At 38.0% G+C, this 13,898-nt stretch overlaps 1 protein-coding gene across 8 annotated transcripts in view; it reads left to right on the forward strand.

Moving 5' to 3' along the window:
- Positions 1-13,898, forward strand: part of STN1 (STN1 subunit of CST complex) — a 46,041-nt gene that overhangs the window by 8,729 nt on the left and 23,414 nt on the right. For 4 of the 8 annotated variants that reach the window (XM_062580214.1, XM_062580218.1, XM_062580217.1 and 1 more), the window contains exons 4-6: positions 993-1,107; positions 7,266-7,405; positions 11,999-12,094. In XM_062580214.1, coding sequence (XP_062436198.1) covers positions 7,273-7,405; positions 11,999-12,094 — 229 coding nt within the window. In that variant the 5' untranslated portion in view covers positions 993-1,107; positions 7,266-7,272. Of the gene's footprint in view, positions 1-992; positions 1,108-5,774; positions 5,855-7,265; positions 7,406-9,857; positions 10,038-11,998; positions 12,095-13,898 lie in introns of those variants that run through there. The other 4 variants (XM_062580216.1, XM_062580215.1, XM_062580219.1 and 1 more) reach the window with 4 other exon arrangements.

A 13,898-nucleotide genomic window follows, 5' to 3' on the forward strand; every position in this document is an offset into this window, starting at 1 on the left:
TGAGAAAAAACAAGTATTACAGATATATAAAAAATAGCTTTGTTATAGATAAAGTAATAGTTAGGTCATAATCTTCTAAAAGAGCTCCACATGACTGTTATCAGACTTCAGTTATGCTCACAGCCTGTGTGTTGCTCAGATCCTAGTTGGATCTGAGACTTCAAAATTATTTGGATTTGAATCAAGTCTTGTGTATACAGCGGTGTTACCTGGAGAACATGTTACAAGCACTCCTCACAGTGTTCTGATAGAGCTGAAAGGTTTGCTCATTCAGCAAAGACAAATTCAAACTGATTTCAGAACATTGAATATATCTGTCATATCTAATGCTTTGACACATACTGCAAACTTTTGTTACCACATTTGTACACCTAGACTAAGTGGTAGGTTAATTATTTTGGTGTTTCTGCATGTAACTAAGTTCCCTGTTGAACTGTAAGTGTTCATACAAACTCTGATCTTAGTCCAGAGGCTGTTTTAATTTGCAGCAATTGCATAAATTGAGTTAAAGGCAGAAAAAATGGGCAGAAAAATTTGCTTGTAGAATATGAGTCAAACTTGCCATAGAGTACACAGGCTCGTGACTTCAGAAAGCTATTATCCAACATTTGCAGCTACTTCTCAGAATTTCTGAGGTCCCAAAGCATTCATTCAACAAGTCATACCAAGTCTATGTTGCACTGCTGTACCCGAGAAAGAAAGCTGGCAGTGTTGCCTTAAAATGTCATGAATTGTTTTTTAATCTGTTTGCTGTGTTATAGCTAACTAAAATGAGGTAATATCCCTTTATGTTGGATCAACAGATTACACATGCTTGTCCAAAAAAAAAATTTTTTTGGCAAGATCCTGTTTGAAATCCTTTTGTTCTCAAAGGTTCAATACTGCTATTTTTCCAACGAACAAACTTATTATTTATAAAATACTGCTTATATTTAGCTTTGTTTTCATTTTGTTTTCACGTTACACTAATAACTGAAACCCTTCTCTCCCAGCAGCAGAATGTCTTCTCAACAGTGTGGTGCATTCTAGCAGCACTGCAGGTGATTAAGAGCTTTCAGAGAGAATTAATCATCTTCATAGACTTCATCCTGCCCTCATGCCGAACAGGTTAGAGGTTTAGATGGAAAGAGTGCTTTAGCATGATTATCTAATAGCTTTAAAATACAAATGGCAGGTTAAGCTTTCTGACTGGCTATCAGTAGTGACAACTGCTTCTTCATGTACAATAAACTCAGATGTCCATGATTAATGCTAGAAAGCACTGCACTGCTGAGCAGTTTACTGGTCTGTTAAGGGGTTTTTGTTGATTTCTTGGTACATAAGAAAATATTTTGTGACTAATTCATGGGACAAGAATCTGAAGGAGCTACTTCCATTGTTTATTTTATTGCACACTTCCTTGTTAGTTATCCAGAATCATGCTTCTGGAAAATTTGGTCCTGAAACTTGTGTTACAAAGTTTAATCTGCATATAAAACAATTTGCAGTCCCAACGGTGATGATTTAGAACTGCAGGCCTTGTCCCTCTTCCTTCCAAGACTGTTGATGCTGGAGGAGCCCGTCCCTCTGGTCTCTTGCAGCCACATACGACTGCCCAAAAGGATTTCTAGACAATAGTGTGGAAAGAAGGGGGGGGGGGGGAAGAAAGAGGGGGAAAAAAAAAGATGGGAGAAATATGGCACAGTTTAAATCATGGAGACATTAACTCCCTTGCCAGACTGTTGAACAAAGAGCAACTGTGTCAGTTTCTTAATGATAATATAAAGTCTTTTTACTCCTATCTACATCCTGCCTATTGCATTACAGGTGTTGTGGGCAACATGTATGCTGTTGATAGACTCCCTAGTGGCTAACGTTTCTGAGTATAGTTTTTTGTTTTTGTTTTGTTTTTTTTTTCTTGTAGCATCTTTTCTTCTCAAGAAGGTGTTGTGTCACATCATCTTATGTAACTAAAAGATGGATGAGGTCTAATACTTCAAGCAGTGTCTGTAAGAAAATTTCTGTGGTGGTTTTTCGGTAATTGTTATCTGCGGAGGTTAAACAGATGCTAAGACTTGCACAAATGCAATTTTAGAAACTGTTAAACTTTTAGATGTTCAGAAGGAATCTTCTAGTTCTCTTCATTTCGAAAAATGTTTGTTAAAATTGAAATTTTATTTGCCTTGTATACAGGACGTACAGGATGTGGAGTACCCTTATTGACATCTGTTGCAGCCTGTGGTATTCAGATTTAGAGGAGTTCGTTAGAGCAGCATGAGAAAGTAGATTATTGAAAAGAGACTGAAAGTACTTACCCTAGTTTGATTTTTAGGTAGTGGATCCAACTGATTTTACCTTGCTTTTTTTTTAGTTTTCTGACATATGTAAAGTTGATTATTAATAAACATTTGTTTAGGAGCCTTTTCTCTGTCCTTCGGTGGTGCATTTTGGTCTCAGCGATATTTTTATGATGATACTGGTGTTGAAAACTTCTTAAAATGACTTGTTTAAAACCAAAATTCAGCCACATATTTTTTTAAGAGTCTTTATTCCATACTATCTGTCAGAAGGTTTTGCTTCCCAGTTCATTGAGATCAACTTGTATAATAAGATGTTGGGTTTGTTTATTTTCAATTAGAAATGGTCTGTGAGACTTTTGATAATTAAAGCCATGTATTGAAATGTTGTGTTTTTAACTGTATCATGCTGGAATTCTCTCTGCTGTTCGTGAAGAATTGAATAATAATCATTTGTCATGTAGGGTGTTGACTCAAAGATGAGTTAATTCAGACGGCTGATGTGGTTACAACATTCCGCTGTTTACTCTGCCCCACTTCTCACAACTTGCTTTCTCTGTGGCAGAAATGGCAGACCCATGAAGCAATTCTTTAACAGCCCCTGTTTATAATGTGGTATATTCAAGTAAACCAAGCTTGACTTTAAGTTGCTCCAGTGCGCTGGGTTGCTAACTGTAACAGTTCAAGAGCTGCTTGCTGTGGAAATCCTTGGTGCCAGTATAGCAGTGGTGGTCTTTGGAGAATAGTGAATGCCTGGTGGGATGTTTAATCTGCCTGTATTGGTGGGTAAATATCCTCTGCTTCTGATTCACAGCTGACTTGAGAAAGGGTCTTTGCATTGGTCTGCCAGCAGTTGCAGACAACTAATTGCAGATTAAATTTTGCCAGCAGTTGACTACGGCTTCATATAGCTCCGAGTAATTCCTCTGGAAGGAATCACTAAGGGAATTTCCTCCAAGAGGTTTGGCTGTTAATCACCTCTGTAGAACAGACTATGGTAAACAACAGTATAAATACTCTTCCTTAGGTTCCTGATTCGCTGAGATTGGAAAAAGACCATTTCTTAATTGTTGATCATTTTTGTAAAAGGTACAACATGAACAGAGGAGTAGAAGCCAAAGTACTTATTGACTTGGGCAGGTTCAGTTGGACAAACCTCTTAGGTATTAAATGGGGTGCTATTCAAACAAGGCTGCTAAGTGGGGCACTTGGGAAGAAAGAATGAAAATGGGCTAGGTGTGGGATGGTGGCAGTTGTTGGGAAGGCTGCCAGTTTTCCTTGGTCTCTCTTCCTGCCCTTTGAGGGTAATACCTTCCTCAGCTCACAAGAGAGCTCTGAGGATTATGAACTTGCTTTAATTCTCATTGCAGTCAGAAAATCTAACACTGCTGTGGGTGGGGGGGCCAGCTTTGTTTGAATAGGATAGCCTCTAGAATAGTCTCAAATCAGGGCTTTTTTGTTTATTTGTATTTAGATAGCTGCCATGTAAACTACAGATTTTTGCCTTTGGAACAGAACTATTTCGCACAGAGAAGTGGTCAAAACACTTATTTTGTTTTTGGTTTTGATTGCGCCTTTATAGCCTTTCTTTGGAGATATTTCATAGGAAGGCAAAAATAGAATATAGATATTTTATATCTAATGGACTCATGGAGGAGATGCTTCTCTTGCCTCTTCCTCTCTGGCAGGATTGAATTCCTTGTACTACAGCTAGCGTAAAGTCATTACACTGCATTTAGAACGAAATGAGGAAAAGACTGACCTTTCCCTAGGGCTCTGTATTGTTAGCACTGTGAAGCCTTGTCGCCATGCTTCAGCAAACGTCAGTTCAGTACTTAAACATGTGCATATACGCTGTCTGCTCAGAGCTGTCTCTTGCTAGCAGTCTGTTATTGATTATAACGCTCTGCATCTCCAGAGTGCCTGCTATTTGCCCCCTTGATGCTCGTTGTACGGGGTAGCTGTTATCTTCCTCGCTGATAGCCTATCGCCAACAATACCAATTAGGAACTGAAAACACTTCTCGCATAATGGAAAGTTCCACTTTCTCCAGGGTGACTCACTAATTAATTAACCCCTGGGATACTCTGCCTGGGATGGAGAGACTTCCTGTGCCAAATTAAGAAAAAGTTGTGGGAATACAATATAGGAGAAGAGAAACTGATTAGAAGCATTTTTATCTACCTTGTAAGGATTATGTTTTCTTATACTATCAATCCGCATGAAACAAGTTTGGAAACACTGACAAATAGGTACATTGGAAAGGGTTGCTTGTTTCTTGTAACATCTTCCTTTGTTACAGGAGAAAAAGGAGACAACTGCTGTTAACACCACAAGCTAGGATTAAGGGCAAAATTCAGAACAAAGTTATTGTGGAGTTCCACACTAGTGGAAGAATGGATTTATATCTGGCAGGGGAGGGGGTGATGAAGCAGCCAGTACAGGGGATGCTAAATAGTTTTGCTCACCAGTAGACCGCAGGCTTTTGGTTTTAAATAGGTTGCTGTTCAAATGTGGCTACCAGGTGGAGCGCTTGGGAGGGAAGAAGGAAAATAAGCTTGGTTTTGGGTGGTGGTGGTTGTTGAGGCAGCTGCCAAGGCCTTGAAGATGCATGGGAGATAACTCAGCAGATTGTTGTTTGTGTGTCTGTTGGCCATTGCTGGAAGTGAGTTAATGGCTACAGTACAGTTTCACTGTCCCTGCCTGCTATGTATAGTTTTTAGAAGTAAGCTTGCCTAAATCTGTAAGATAAAGCTTTGCATTTCTGTAGCAGACTTGAGCCAAGTAGAGCAGTACTGTATGTGAAGGGTGTAAAGTCCTCCTATAAAGAACTGTAAGAAGTTCTGTAAGCCCAAGTGAAACTCTAGAATTTAGATTTAGCTCCCAATAGACTTTCTGAAATGGAAAGAAAGAGCCTTTGCTGCAAAAATCCATCATAACATGAATATGGGCCACACATTCGGGCATTAATCTCAAAATAGAACAAATTATACTGGGACTTTCTTCCTTCAGAACAGAGCAGCAGTGAAATATATGGGGAGAGACTCCTTTTCCTGTAAGTGTTGCTGGGACTTTTGGTTAATGTTTGTCCTCTTGATCTGTTAACGTCTGGGCATTTCAAATAATTGTTTAGGAAATTGCTAAAATGTAGGACTTCTTATCTCCCGTGGTTCTGCTTCATTAATTCGCCCAGAGATGTATGCATGCTCAAGGGTGACTCTTGCTTTTTACTCCAATGAATGGGTGTTTAGGCAAAACACAAGAAAAAAAAAGTTAAGCTTGTTGCCTAATTCTCATCATTTTGCTTGTTAGTTCAGTCCATCATCTTGGTCTTGCGTCTAAGATAAAAGCCTAATGTTGAGCTATTACAGATTTAGTATTAATCATGCCAAATAAGTTGAAAGGGGTGCAGAAAGGAATGCTTCTCTCTCTCTCTCTCTCTCTCTCTCTCTCTCTCTCTCTCTCTCTCTCTCTCTTTTTTTTTCTTTTTTTTAATAGAAGCTGTAAAAGCACTGTGTGCTAGACACTGTAAGCAGAAAGGGGGGAACCAGTACCAGTCATGAACACAAGCGTGCTAGGTAAAATACAAGTTCCAACCATGCACCTGCTTGGGAAAGTTTACAGCCTAAATTTGATATAGGCTATAGCAAGCAGATGAACTATGTGGCATCTAATGCAGCCTTACATTATTATGATCATATAGTTAGCTATTTAGTTCATAAACTTCAGCTGAGCAATGTCTATAATGTGGCAGCAGCAGTGTGTTTTATGGGGAGATTTGAGTAAGAAGAGGGTTGTGAGAAGTTGTTGGGTAGGCATTGCACGTGCAAAAAGGGTAGATTTGGAAAAGTTACCTGTAGTGGGGAAACATGAATACAAGTAAAAATTTTCCTGCAGGTTTCTATACAGAGTAGAGTAGTGGTCAGCAACATTTCTAGCATGTTGTGCTACACTATGATTTGCCACCCCAAATTGAACTCTAAGCATGAGAAAAGAAATTGAGCAGAACCTGGAAGATGTTGTTTCCCAAAGCAGCAAGATGCTACCATAACGCTCGTGGCATGAGAAAGTGGTTCTTGCCGTGTACAGAGATCAGTGGAGACCTACGGAAGGGAGCTGTTCCCTCTCAGGAGACTCCAGCTTCCAACCCACAGCCATATTACAGTATTCAAAATCTGTGCACTTACCACCTTTGCCTACAGCTCTAAGCTGCTAGCCTTTCCTCTCCCTCCTCCATTCTAGAGTAACCTGGAAAGCTTTACCAAAACAATTTAGTTCTCCATAGAGAGGATAATAAAAAAAAAAATTATTCTGACTCAAAATAGCTACAAGGTGCACAGGACAAATCTTTTTTTAATAGAGTTTGTTTTCTCTGCAACCAACTCTGATAAGCAGAGCTATGATGACGACATAGCAGGCATTATACAGAGGGAAAACTGAACATCTAAAAGGGGAAAGTAACTACTAGAAAGTTACTGGAACAGAGAAGGGCTGATTGCTTTCATTTGTTTATAAAATAAACCTTTTTTCCTCTAGTAAAGTATGGAGGGTGAACAAGGAGGAAAATGTGCAGGAGAAGGAAAAAAATAGGAAAAAAAAATAAATGAAGTAGCAAGAAACAAACTGGTATCCTCCTATTACCTTAAAGAAGTGTTGTATTTTAGTTCTCTGTTCCTGGGTCTGTAGAGGAGAAATCCCTAAAATTCTATTTCATTCAAAGGATTTTGAGCAGGAGCTCTTGCTGATGAATCTCATTACTTCAAATAAATTGTCAGTGTTGCTGTTTTGGGTATTTCATGCTGATGATGTGAAGGTAATGTTGTATTAGATATGTTCATGTGGCAGAAAAAAACCTTAGATTTTGGGAACACGGTCTTTTCATCAGCTCTACTGTGTAAAACCACAGGCTATTTTTTTCATTCAACTGGAACATATATAGGCATATGTTACCTAGGTAGACAATAGTTCCAAGTTTTCCCATGTTCATAGGTTTTGAATGCAGTCTGAGTGCAAGAAGTATGAAGAAGAGACGCCTTCTCTGCTCTGGGGGTTGGATCCTGTATTTTCTGCATTTGCAAGACTCTATATTAAAGATATAAAAGAAATGAGAGAATCTAAACAAGTGCCAGGTATGTACTTAAATGTGCTGGTTATGATGCATGCAGAGTTATAATTGATTTATATTGTATTCTTTATCCAGGGATTTCAGTGTTTCATGAATCTCAGTAAGTAGTTTTTCATAACCCTAAGCTAAGTGGCATCAATATCTTTAATAATTCGAAGAAGAATCCTTTATTGCAAGAAGTATAGGTAAAAAATGAAATGTATTAATTCTGATGGCTTTTCTTCTTCTTTAATGTAGACACCTGGTTTTATGTTAAAGCAATGTTAAACTTCCTTTTTGTGGTAGCATTGTTCTGATAAAGTTATTTCTGAAATGTTGGTCCTTTTTGGTCATACATTATATTTTCCACTGTCTCCACAATATTCTTCTTTTTTAATGCATAATGTTGATAATTGAGGGCATTGATGGGTATATGTTTTGCTTTTGCCTGTACATATTAATATGTAATAAAAAGAGATATAGGTTTTGTCTGTTTAATTTCTAGCTATGATAGATATATGAAATGCTTCATCTATCTGAACAACCTTATTGTCAGTTCTGGCATCTGCGCTGAATCTTATACCACACCTTTTATTTCCTAACCATTGTTGGAGGTTGTATGCTTTGCAGTCTGTTTCCTGCTGGTCTTCAGCCAATCTCACCCACATATGTACATTGTCTAAAGCAGCGTGGGTCTGGCCCTGAGTTGCTGTTTTCACTAGGAAGAGCCTAAACAGACTGCAGTGTGATTTCTCCTGTGGAAGGCTTCATATACTCCAAGCTGGAGCCTGACAGGATGCAATATTATCAGAGAGAAATCCTAAGAAACTTGGAATTGATCAAGAAAAGCAGGAAATGCTAAGCAGAGCATGTATTTTTGATTTGTTTTAGTCTTCTAGTGTTTTTTTTGTTTTTTTTTTCCCCTCTGTTCATGAGGACAAAGTGCATCTGTTTGACTCCTAAGTAAAATAATGTAAATTATATGCGCTACCTTGTAGGTTTGATGTTCATATTTATTTTCCTTTAACAGCAGGGATCATGACAGTGTTGTTCTATTCTCCCAGCAACTAAGAACTATCTTTTTGGTTGTTTTTGTTTTTTGTTTGTTTGTTTTTTTGTTTTGTTTTTTCTCTTCTAACAACCATTGTTTTGTTCTTAGGGACCTCCTAAACTGTGTAAAGCCTAGTATATTTACTACTCTGGCACTTAACGTGATGGGTGGTTCTTGTTTTTTATTTTCTGTTTTTTTAATCCATTGCAAGTACAAATATCCATTCTATTGTTGATCTTTGTACTAAAGTGAGCAATACCTAGAGGTCTTTTTTTATTATTTTTTTTTAAATCTGCAGTCTGGCAGTAGTATTTGTGTAACAGAAGTATTTAATTTTAAGATTGTTCCTGCCTTTTTTGATTTTGGAATAAAATACAGAACAGTTCATTGTCAGCAGAACAGGATTATACTTCAGGACTTGGGCATTAGTGCACATGCATGTGCTCTTTACATTCAGAAGATTTAAGCCTACAGCAGAAGAATTAAAACTGTGAACAACAATTAATATGCTTTCTTTTTCACCTATAAATTAAGCTTTTCATCTCACTTTCCTTCCTGTTGTTTGGCTTAAGTGAGTTTTGATCTGCTGCAGGAACTATTTCAGTTTTGTCATTAAGTTTTTTTTTTCTTTTTTTTCCCCTAAGATGATTGTAAGGAAGTGGTATCTGTCATGTCAAGATATCAGCCTTTATAATTGGTGCATGCATGCTTTCCCCACTTCCTGTGCATCTGGTGTTTTGCACAACTAAGTTTATTTGCAATCCTGTATCGTTTTTAAAGTTCACTCCTGCTAAATTTGTATGAATGAACAAAAGTTCATGGAACAAATGCCCTAAATTTTGTTCCTTTCTCCTGATACCATGTTCGTACCTAACCAGACATTTTTCAGTATATCTTATTCATTGGCAACAAATGATAATACAATAGATACACACACAAAATACTTATTTGGAGGAAAGAAGAAGGTAGAGATTTGCAGCCAATGTTCCCTGCCATTGATGAGTTTGTTAAAGATCAGATGAAGCTAAGTACGTAATTGGCTTAAATCAATTATTAAGTAATAGTAATAAGAACAAGTGAATGCAAAACAGAATTGTAACTAGGAGTGGAAAGAAATATAGATTGAATGTCAGGAAAAGCATCCTTAGAATGAGATTTGCTAAACCATGGAGCAGCCTCCCCAGGAAGAAGGTGGGATCCCCTTCTCTGGGATTATTTATAACCTCGCTGTACAAATTGCCAGGAATTTACTGTACAGAACAGTCTTGCCCTGGCCCTGAGGAAATGGACCGAATGACCTAATAAGTCTTTTTTTTTCCATTTTTAAGCACTATGATTTGATGCAACAATGACTAATCCCTTAGAACAACACAGGAAAGCCATAAACCTGGCCAATTTTTCTTCTGCTATAAATGGTGTTAAGAAGACTGGAAAACCACCCAGATAAAAACAGCAATTGTGTTCTCCTAGAGGCCTTGAAATGAGAGTGGGTGTCCAACTCAGTTGTAATACATAATTACATCATGGAAGTGAGCTTTTATCATGCAGCACTGCTTTGTGACAACTTATCAACAAGTAGGGGAAGCTCCAGATAGCATGAAAGGAGGTAATACAAATTAAAATAATAGCAAGCAGCTTGGTGCTTAGTAATGCTGGTGAAGATATGACTAGAACGTGCGCTTGATCGCTGTCATGTCTTCCTGTTGTGGTCATAGCATATTAATGATGTGTATTTATTGATTTACTAGGTGCTTGACTGAATGTACTCATGCATGAAACTGAGTGGTTTCAAATGTTTAGTATGTTTTTGTTGCCAGCAATATGAATGGAGTTTGAACTGATAATCTGGGGAGAGAAAAGCTCCCTGTTTCTTCCTCCAAGTTGTCTAGCTCAGCAACTTTTAATAGACCATGTAAACATAATTTGATCTTTCAAATGAATTCAGGTAGGTTCCTCAGAGAGTGAAGGTGGAGTTGTGTACACACTTAAGGGGTTAGAGAACCAGTTTTCTCTGGTCTTCATCATTTGCCAAAACCATAACTCAGTGTACTAGTTGGGAAATGAACATAATGTCATACTCTGTGGTGCTGTTGTTATGCTGGTTTGCACAGTGAAGAGCATGGAGGCTCTGCCCTGCAGATTCACCCTAAAACTGACTCAGACCTTCTTTTACAGAGATTTTTGAATGGTTTAATGAATGTTTATAGACACCGGAAGCATCTCCACTGAGAGTTTCTATAGCAGTGTTTGTCTCCAGGTAAATGGAGTGAGAGAGAAGTGGACAAACCTGCTAAACATAAGACCGGACCAGTGACTGCACAATCAGTAGCCAGCTGCAAGGTGACAGCACTAGATGCATTCAAAACGTCGCAGTGGGCTTTATCAGCAAAACTTCTGTTTAACAGCTGCCTGGCTGATCACCTGTGATTTTTGAAGCTTTGCTTTTTTTTTGTCTGTAGTTTGTGAAGAAAGTTAATTCTAGGCCCATTTAAGGCTGCTGGCTATGTAGGGCAAGTTATTTTTGGCTTTCCGCTTTGACTTTTTTTAATTCAGAACATTTTTACTGACTCCCTTGCTGCAGTGTTTCTCTTTCCTCTTGAAGGGTAAGACTTGCCCCAGTGCATTAAACCAAATGTTCCCTTCTGAGACCTTTGAGTTATCTAGCTTTTGGAAGCTAGCTATTGAGCATCCCAGATGACATTATATTTCAGTAAAGCAGTAGTGCTCCAAAACTGAAGAAATGAAATACATTCCCTGAAGATTAGCCAGCCCAGGATATATCTGCAACTTATTAATCTATTATCCTCCCGCTAATGAGCAATGAGGTTTCAGTATATAATATTTGCATCAGTATTGATTAAAAACTTTTGTCACTCTGTTTGTTGAAAGAGGTTACAGCATGTAACAGCCTCAGTATTGTTGAAGTCCACTGGGCTCTGATTCCTTTGTCTTACTTGGACTTATTTTTGTATCTGTTATTCTTATCCACCTCATCTTTATAGAGGCACATAAACAGCTTTGAAGGGATGTTTTTAGAAGAAGTTATTTCTGGAACTGAAGTTCAGGATACTGTCCATGGTGATTGTAGTGTACTCCACAATATGAGTGCTGTAGGTTTTGTTTTGTTTTGTTTCTCCTAATGGCTCCTCTTCTTTTAGTAATGAATGGTGGAATTATATTACCTTGCATTTTGGAGGCTCTACCTTAATCAGGAACAGTTGCACTGTGAGAAGGCTGAACTGATTCCATTGTATTTGATTATTTCCTCTTAAGCCTGAGGATGATTTGGAAAAAAAAATAAAACTAAAATCTATGGCAAATGAACTATTTTGCAGATCAAAATGTGGAAGAAAATAAAAGGGTGATAAAATTTGAAACTCTACACTAGAGTAAGCCTTTGGTATCCTAAGTAGAAATGGTACTTTTTTGCTTACTCAGAGTGTTTCCAGTCCTCACAGGTTTGAGGGATTTGTCATGTGAGCAGAAATACTGACAAAAGTGACTATGTAGGGCAGGATATTTGTAAGGCACATGTAGTTATACTTAATTCTTATGTTCTGTGTCTAGGTATATTCTTTTATAATGGACGTCCAATAAGACAGGTAGATGTTGTTGGGATAGTGGTTCAAACCAAAGAGCGAGATGCCTTTTATAATTATGGAGGTAAGAAAAGTCTGTCTTTATTCTTGCATTTATCAGCCTTCCAATCTTACCATTAGAACTTAAATTGCCTTATTTGATTGTTCTTGAAACAACTTTGCTCTTATCCTACTGTATAATCTACATCTGCAATTGAGATCACTTGTCAAAATTAGGGAAACTACTGTTTATCGCCACTTTAAAAGTGGAGAAAAAAATGGTTAAAGCTGAATAACTGATTCTTTTGGGATCTTCTAGCAAAACTTCCAGTAAAATGGGGGCACCAACCATGTAAATCCTATCTAAGCATTTGAAGGACTTGTGTCCCCTATCTTCCTCTGCCATGGGTTTCCACTTGATAAAGGTAAGTCACTGAGGGCCTCTTCCTACCTGCTGCCTCCACTTACAAAATAGGGGCAGAGTCAATTCCTTGCTGCACAGAAGTATTGTAAAGATAGTCAACTACTTAAAGGCAGTTACACCTGCAGCTATATCATACTGCCCAAGTACTACTAGTGCAAGTAGCATGACCTGCACTAAGTTCCTGCACTCCACAGAAAGATCCCTATGAGTTTTTTAAAGTTGACATTTTCTGGATTTTTTTTTTTAGTCTTATTACTGGATGTTCTTGCCATTATGCTCAATAATGAGTTGACAGTAAACATATTAAACAAGTGTGAGATCCTCTGGCATTTATAGTAGCACTGGCAAAATAAGCACCTGAGTTAAAAGGTGGAAATACAGCTGATGTAATGAAGTGTTGAAATACAGACTGAACGTCAGCTGTTATTCTCTTATTGCACTAGTATGCAAATGAACTTCTCACTTCATGAGAATAGAGGAAGATGGAATCAAAATGACCGAGGCAAAAAAATAAAAATTCAATGGATAATGGTTTCACTTTGCTGGTCTTGGCATTAGTTCAGACGTAGACTTGTTGGAAATGTTTGACTGGGGTAGAAGATGGAACAGAAATAAAGACCTGCATACTAGAGGAATTGAGGCCTTAGTGTTAGATCAGCCAACCTTTAAGTACAGCTCTCGGTGAGTCTGGCTTCCTGCTGTCCTTTTACATTCAACTCCCCTTTTTGTTCCAGCAGTTCCTGGTTTGAGCTTCCAGGCTACCTGCCAGGGTGCTCCTCCCCAGTCTGCCCTCCCATTTCAGACCAGCTGACTCCACCAGCATAAAACTGTAACTTCTTAGACAGTTTCCTGCTTGCAAGGTCTTGCATCTCAGTTCAACAGTATCGGGGTGGTGAGTCACAGAGCAGGCATTGCATCAATCAGTGCCACACACTGTTCAGTATTTGTTCGCCTTCCATCTGCTTAAAAGTGACTTACAAAGCAATTCCCCTGTACTTTTTGTCTAATAGAGAACTGAAATATCTTTGTAACACTGCCACTATCTCCTCCCCTCATTCCTATCTATCTACTTCAGAATATGCATCTCTTGCTTTAGGAGAATCTTAGGTCTTCTCTGTTCTGGAAGACCATACGGTCAGAATTGGTTAGGAAATACTAGTCACAGAAGAGAGTGAATTGACTGTCTTTTCTGGATAAAAGAAAATAATAACTTCAGATAATCCAGGTTTTGAAGTTTTGATTTTATTTGTTTGTTGCTGTTATTAGAATCGGTTAAGAGAAGGGTATCTAATTAAAGTCTGGCTTAGAGCAGCTCATATTTTTAGCCAGTGTACCTTTCTGACTTTTTTTTATTCTTAACAAACGCAAATGATATTTCATTTGGTTTTCTTTATGCTCCAAGGTGGTTTTGCAGTGTTGAAAAATAGCCTTAAAAACAAACAAAAAAATATCATGGGGATCTCAT

The sequence above is a fragment of the Rhea pennata genome, chromosome 7 (assembly GCF_028389875.1).
Source record: "Rhea pennata isolate bPtePen1 chromosome 7, bPtePen1.pri, whole genome shotgun sequence".
Taxonomy (NCBI): Eukaryota; Metazoa; Chordata; class Aves; order Rheiformes; family Rheidae; genus Rhea; species Rhea pennata.